Source organism: Callorhinus ursinus, unplaced genomic scaffold (genome assembly GCF_003265705.2).
Source record: "Callorhinus ursinus isolate GAN/ISIS: 27379988/994484 unplaced genomic scaffold, GSC_fseal_2.0 scaffold120, whole genome shotgun sequence".
NCBI classification, from domain to species: Eukaryota; Metazoa; Chordata; class Mammalia; order Carnivora; family Otariidae; genus Callorhinus; species Callorhinus ursinus.
In genome coordinates this window covers 950,665-957,884 of record NW_027397182.1, presented here as the reverse complement: position 1 = coordinate 957,884, position 7,220 = coordinate 950,665, and the positions used below count along the sequence as shown (strand labels likewise).

The following is a 7,220-nucleotide window of genomic DNA, read 5'->3' as shown; positions in this document are numbered from 1 at the left end:
CCACCCATCCACCATCCACTCATCCATCCACCCATCCACCCATCCACACACCCATTCACCCACCCATTCACCCATCCATCCATCCATTCATCTTAGAAAGGCGGTAGACTGCAGTGGCTTAACCCACAAGTTGTTTTTTTTTTTCTCCCAATTGTGGTTAAATACACACAACATAAAATTTACCATTTCAACCACTTTTAAGTATATAGTTCAGTGTCATTAAGTACATTCATACTGTTGTGCAACCATCCATTTGGAATTTTTTCATCTTCCCAAACTGAAAATCTGCATCCATTAAAAAACAACTCCCCATTCCCCTCTGCCCCCCCCACCCCTGTCAACCACCATCTACTTTCTATCTCTATGAATCTTACTGCTCCAGGGACCTCGTGTAAGTGCAATCATGCAGTATTTGTCCTTTGTGACTTAGCCCACCAGTTTTGCAATCACAAAACCGAAGTGACCCTGGGAAACATAACTTTCCTGAATTTCCACTTTCCCATGTATAATATGCTATAATAATAGTACCCACCTCACAGGGTTGCTGTGATGTTTAAATGAGATACTACATAGAAGGGACTTAGCCCAGCGTCTGGCAGGTAGAAGGCATGTAGAAATTGCTCAATAAATATAAATATATAAACATAAATCTATATTCTTAATTAGTAGATGCTGGTGTTGCGTTGATCGCGTGCCGGGCACTGTCGTAAGCTCTTTGTTATATTAACTCATTCAAACCACACAACGACCCCACGTCGCTGGTACTGTTACACCACCCACAGTAGAAAGGTTCCACAACCAGCTGATGGCAGAATTGGGACTGAGATCCAGGCAGCCTGTTTCCAAAGCCCACAGGCTATCCCATGGCGCATGGTGTCGCCTCGGCTGCCTCTGACCGTCAGGGGACGGTCATCCATCCACACTCAGTCCTGGATCAGGCTTTGAGGGTGAGTGAGTGCAGTTGTTGAGATAGGAGGAGATGTCTGAGGGAATCCATTGAAAAAATCACTGAAGATGAGCTTGCCATTATTCCCCACGCACGCGGTCCCAACCCACTGGAGCCCTTCTCCTGCCCACATGCTGGTGGACCCTGATGGTGACTGCAGGAGGCTGGGGGTGCTGGGCCCTGCTGGGGAAGGCTTGGAGCACTCTCTAGGTGATGCGGCTAAGCCTGTGCCTTTTGCTCATTGGCAGAAAGCTCAGCAATCCTTGACCGTCCCCTGCCCTGCCCAGTTAAGATAAAAAAATATGTTTCCTCTTCTGGGCCTCAGGGCCACCTCCCACCTCCGCTTTATTGTTTTCTTGGCACCCTCGGGGAGCCTCTGTAGCCCTTTAAAAGAGCCAGAGCCTGAAGCAGGATCAGCAGCCCGGGTCCCAGAGATAAGAGGGTCCAGTAGCACAGGTGCGGGTTTCCCAGCCAGCTCAGGCACGAGCAGGCTCCAGGTCACTTTGGCCCTGATGTCTGCAGAGGTGAGCCCACTGCTGCCTCTATCACCTGGCCGTGCAAGGGGCTGCTGAGAATCGATTCAAGACTGCGGCGCTGGGGGCTTCTTTCTGGGCTCTCCTCCCACCAGTGCCCACTCTCCCTTTTTCCTACCACAGGCAGCTGTGTCTATGTGTGACCCTGAATTTGGCAGTGGCAAGGCGAAGGCACCAAGCATGGGGGGCAGGTGTCGTGGGTCCTGGTACGAGCGGTTCCTGCAGCCCTGTCTGGTGGAACTGTTGGGCTCTGCCCTCTTCATCTTCATCGGCTGCCTGTCGGTCATCGAGAGTGGGACGGACACGGGGCTGCTGCAGCCGGCCTTGGCGCACGGACTGGCCCTGGGCCTCATCATCGCCACACTGGGGAATATCAGGTGAGACCAGCTCCCAGCCATCAGTCTGGGCTAACTTGGGCAGCTGGGGACGGGGAGCAAGGCTATCGGCGGGAACCCTGGGCGCCTACTCGGGCTTCCAAAGAGCACTGTAGATAGGAGTGTGCGCTAGGGAGTCAGACTGCACAAGTTCGAATCCTGCCTCTGTAGCTTATGGGCTCTGTGGCTTTGGGTAAGTCCCTCTCCAAACCCCAAATAACAGGGGAAGAAGAGAGGTTTTTTTTAAATAGTATTTTTTTCTCAAGCCCACACATATTCAATGCTAGCCAAGTGCCAGGCATTGTTCTAAGCACTTTCTACATAGGAACTCAGTGAATCCTCACAACAACCCCTTGGGGGTAGTTGCTATTATTATCCCCATTTTCCCGGTGTAACTGCGAAAGGCCACATGACTTGTCTAAGGTTGCATGATCAGTAAGTGGCAGAGCCAGGAGGCAAGCCCCAGGCAGGCAGCGTAGGAACTACGTGATGGAGAGAGCTTAGCCCGTACCAAGTGCTTGGTCACTGTGTGGTTGACATTGGGAGGGGGTTTTACTCCAGTCTGGGGAAAAGCGGAGTTCAGCTTTCGGGAGCTCTTTTTTTTTTTTTTTTTAAGATTTTATTTATTTGAGAGAGAGAATGAGAGAGAGAGAGTACATGAGAGGGGGGAAGGTCAGAGGGAGAAGCAGACTCCCTGCTGAGCAGGGAGCCCGATGCGGGACTCGATCCCGGGACTCCAGGATCATGACCTGAGCCGAAGGCAGTTGCTTAACCAACTGAGCCACCCAGGCGCCCGGGAGCTCTTTTTAAGGGGAGGCCAGGATACCTCTCTCTGCCTACTAATCTGGAGTTGGGGGTCTCATTCTGACTGGTGGCTGCATCTTTCAAGGGCTGGAGCTCTGAGTGAGTCTGGAAGGAGCTGAGGGATGGTCACCCACCATGTTCTTTCTCTGCGCACAGTGGGGTCAGGGTGTAGGGCAGGAAGGGAGCTGCCCTCTCCTCCTTGGCTCTTCCCCACATCCCTCACCCCACCACCTGGCGCCTCAGGGAAAATGGGTGAGATCTGGTGCCTGTTTTCTACTCTGGCAAGGTCCTGGACTCACTCTGGTGCTGCAAGGCCAGGCTTGCGGGCCGACTGGCACATTCTCTCGGGGGCCGGCCCAGACCTTGGTCTCAAGGCTTCCTTTTACTTTTGCGGGTGACAGTGGTGGACACTTCAACCCTGCGGTGTCCCTGGCAGCCATGCTGATAGGCGGCCTCAACCTGGTGCTGCTCCTTCCCTACTGGATCTCCCAGCTGTGCGGGGGGCTGATCGGGGCCGCCTTGGCCAAGGTGGGTAATCCCCATGGGGGTTGGGCTGGTGAAGTGTGGTGAGGGTAGCAGGGAGTCAGAGGTGCCCAGCTCCTCTCCACAGGCAGTGAGTCCCGAAGACAAGTTCTGGAACGCGTCGGGGGCGGCCTTTGTGACAGTCCAGGAGCCGGGGCAGGTGGCGGGGGCAGTGATGGCGGAGCTCATCCTGACGACACTGCTGGCACTGGCTGTATGCATGGGCGCCATCAACGAGAGGACGCAGGGCCCTCTGGCTCCATTCTCCATTGGCTTTGCCGTCACCGTGGACATCCTGGCGGGGTGAGTCGTGGACCAACCTTTGGCCCTGGAGGAGGTCAGGTCTGCAGAGCTTCCTTGAGGGTCACAGACTCAGTTGCTAACAAGGGCCACGGAGGTGATGCAAACAGAGGAAGTGGGCGGACATTCGCAGACAACAGGGAGTGGTGGGGACTGGGGTGTCTGAGGAGGCACCACTGTTCACCTCTAGTAAGCTGTTGCTGTGAGGGAATGTGGGCCTCTGGTGACCCTTCCAATGTCACTCCAGGGAAGTCAGAAACCTGCCTTCTCATGCGAGGTTTTCCATTTTCTGTAGTGTCAATAAAACATTTCTGTCGACTTGTTTGTTCAGCCAGTGGGCAGCCAGGCTTTCTCCTCAGACTCACACGGAGCTTCCATACCCACCGATTCATCTAGGCTGAGCCCCTCAGGGGGCTCGGGAAGTGGTTAAGGAGACAAGGTTGGGTCAGGGATTACTTCTCCCATTTTATATATGAGGAAACTGAACTCAGAGAGGACACAGTGGACAGTGGCAAATTAAGGGACAAATGTGGGACAAGAGCTCAAATCTCCCGGTAAAGGGGACAAGGGAGCCTCTTCCTAATGTCCACCTCCTTCCTTCCTCCTGGACACAGAACAGAGTCTAGCCTTTGCTGGCTCGGCCACGCACCCCTCCGCCATCCTTCTGTTGGGAGGCAGAGTCTGGGGAGCTGGGGGCAATGCGTGTAAAGCTGCGGTGGTGTTTTGCTGCTCCCTAGCGGCTATTAGTTCACTTGCAAGCCAACTGACTTGCCCTTTAGACTTTGGCTGCTGGGCGTGGGATCTGGCGAGACCTGCAGGACCCCAGCTTGTGGGAATGGGGCAAGGATACAGACACCAGAAGTAGAGAGGTGCTCCTGGAGAACAGCCTCCCCCCTCTGTAGGAGACTCTGGGCCCCAAGCTTGTGGCACAACAATGGCCTCAATTGGGTTAGCTAGGTGAAACACTTGTCATGAATTACACGTGAGCCACGGGTCCTAACTGCATGATCTCATTCACTCCTGATGACAGCCTATGAGGTGGGTCCTTTGACCTCAACCAAAACACGGAGGGGTTAAATAAAGGCCACACATTTAGAAATAGCCAGGCTGGGTTTTGAATCCAGGTCATCTTGACTCCAAAATTCACGTAGCTGATGACTGAGTTTTCAATGTTGCAAGAACCTAGATCCATCTTCTCTGCCTGTGATCACTGAACACTTTCTGCTGGCCATTCTTCTAGAAGGGTGTGGAGGGGGTGACAGACAAGCTTTCACTTCCTGGTGCTAATAAGCCTCTTCCCCTGTGCCTTCTTTGGGATCCCCCTAGAGCCCCATGATATGCTGGCTTCAAGAGGGCTTCTGGGTGGTGGCCTAGTTGGGGAAATGATCTTGACGTGAATGGGGGTCTGGCTGGGATCCTGGTGACCACGTGGCTGGGTATTCTCAGGGGTGCCGTGTCTGGAGCTTGCATGAATCCCGCCCGGGCGTTTGGACCTGCCGTGGTGGCCAATCACTGGGACTTCCACTGGATCTACTGGCTGGGCCCGCTCCTGGCCAGCCTGCTTGTGGGAGTGCTCATCAGGTAGGAGTGTGACCCCGGGTCACTGGCCCCTCTGATCGGCCCCTGGTGATGGTTCCCAGAGTGCCCAAGGCTAACATCTCACTTGGGGTTGAAGAAGGGAAGAGGGAGGCTTCTTCAGAGGCAAAGATTATGTCTCTGGGACCTTTGGTTGTAAGGGACAGAAATCCATCTCAACACAGTTTATGTCACAAGGGGGAATTTACTGGCTCACATTAAGTGAAAAGTTCATGGGTAGCACTGGCTTTAGGTGGGTGCTCAAGCAATGTCTTTAGGCCTTGGTGTTTCCCATGGGTTCTGCTCTCCTCTGAGCAGGCCTCATGTTCTGAAAGGCTCTCCAGGAGAGGGCAAGATGCTCACCAGGAACTCTAGGCTTATATCCCAGCAGCTTAAAAACTCCAGAGGAACTAGAACAAGGGCTCTAGCAAAAGTCCAGGGTCTGATGTTCACTGGTTTGGATTGGCCCAGGTTGGGTCATGTCCATCTCTGAATCTATCACTGGAGCCATGGGGGTCAGGCATGCTTATTGGCTGTGTCTGGAGTCGGGGCAAGGTCAGCCTTCCCTGCACAACCATGTGTACCAAGGGTGGGGGAGGAGTGGTTCCTCACAGGGGTATTGTACAACTCCAGGGGGCCCCATCCACAGAGAAAACCATGTACATGGTGCCCCCGAGAGCATGCCTGCTAGCACGTGCCATTCACATGAACTACAGTGTAACCAGTGCTCCCTGGCATTGTGCGGTATTAGCAGAAGGAGCATATCTACGTGACTGCTTCTTCCTGCACTCTCGTCTTCTGAACCTCCAAGGTCTGTAGGGTCCTGTCTTTTCTGCTTCTGGTCATATGGGGATTAGGGCCTGGATCTGGTACAAGTTGGACCTTCCTCCCACAGTCTGGGAGAGCACCGTCGCTGGGTTGGCTTGGTGTGAAGTGTCTGCCATCATTGCTCATCCACAGTCCTGGCTTAGCCTGATAATTCTCTGTCTGTTGCTTTGGGAATGGCAGAGATGAGCATCTTCAGGGAAAGAGTTGGAACACAAACAGGAAGGAGTTTCTCCCTTTCCCCAAGGGGATTTGACTATTGAGGCTGGAAAGGCTCAGGAAAGCGTCTCTCTGGAGAATTCTGGGCCTGGAGACCTTCGGTGAAGGGCTGGGTCTCTCTCCTCAGAGGCTCGGAGATCTCACAGGGCCATCTTTTCTGTAGGCTCTTCATTGGAGATGGGAAAACCCGCCTAATACTAAAGGGACAGTGACACCGAGCTGGAGGCTTTCCTGCGGCCCAGGTGGCTTCTGAGGACCCACCCAGGTTACAGACGGGCCACCTCCTGCATTTCCTGCTGGGGCAGAGGCCCAGAGCAGCCGCCCACCTGCTTCCCACCCACCCCTCCCCCCGGTTGCCTGGCCTCCCAGATGACACACCGCTGCCAAGTTTTGAGGATGCTCTAGGTTCTCCGAATTCCTTCATGCTCATCAGAGACCTCAGCCTGGGGAGCGCGTTGCCAGCCCTGCCCGGCCTGGTACCACACAACAGAGGGGTTTTTCTTGACCAGGAAGCTCCCAGGAGCAAAAGAGCAGTTGGAAGAGGTGGCTGTTTACATATGAGTTCATTTCCTCCACCCCCTTTCTTCTTCTCCTGGCCCCGGACTCTTCTGTTACAGAGGGGCCTGCTGGGCAGTTTCCTTGCTTCCTGAGCTGCCAATCTAGCCTTGCAATAAATAGTCCAGTGTTTCCTTTGGCGTGGACTTGCTTTTTGCTTCAGAAATGAGCACTGCTGGGGAGGAAGCAAAAGTCCAGGTTGGGCCTTAACGTCCCAGAGTCTAGTTAGCTGGGCCCTGGCCTAGAGTCCAGTGCTAAGGTAGGTACTTAGGATGCAGGCCACCCCAGAGCCCATCTCCCACTCAGCCAGACCCATCTTGGACCTCTGCCGGGAGCTCAGATCACAGTCTGCATGGTCCTGCTGAAAAGCCCAATGCAAGAGTCCAGGGTTTGGGGTAGTGCCCAGTACTACCTAGGATATGGACCAGCCCACTCAGGGCACTCCGCTTGGGGTGAGGGTGGGGATGGGGGCAGGCCAGAGGGGCAAGGATCTCCCGAGGAAATTGATAACATGGCATAACATGGGTCTGGAGAGACAGTGGTCTTTGGATGCAAGATACAAATATC

At 54.1% G+C, this 7,220-nt stretch overlaps 1 protein-coding gene across 3 annotated transcripts in view; it reads left to right on the top strand.

The window, feature by feature from the left end:
• Nucleotides 1-6,775, top strand: part of AQP8 (aquaporin 8) — a 12,234-nt gene extending 5,459 nt beyond the window's left edge. The window contains exons 1-6 of one of the 3 annotated variants that reach the window (XM_025853882.1): nt 1,339-1,402; nt 1,603-1,856; nt 3,059-3,185; nt 3,268-3,482; nt 4,926-5,060; nt 6,262-6,775. In XM_025853882.1, the coding sequence (XP_025709667.1) occupies nt 1,615-1,856; nt 3,059-3,185; nt 3,268-3,482; nt 4,926-5,060; nt 6,262-6,310 (768 nt within the window). In that variant the 5' untranslated portion in view covers nt 1,339-1,402; nt 1,603-1,614 and the 3' untranslated portion in view covers nt 6,311-6,775. Of the gene's footprint in view, nt 1-1,338; nt 1,471-1,602; nt 1,857-3,058; nt 3,186-3,267; nt 3,483-4,925; nt 5,061-6,261 lie in introns of those variants that run through there. The other 2 variants (XM_025853881.2, XM_073889876.1) reach the window with 2 other exon arrangements.
• Nucleotides 6,776-7,220: the final 445 nt, after the last annotated feature.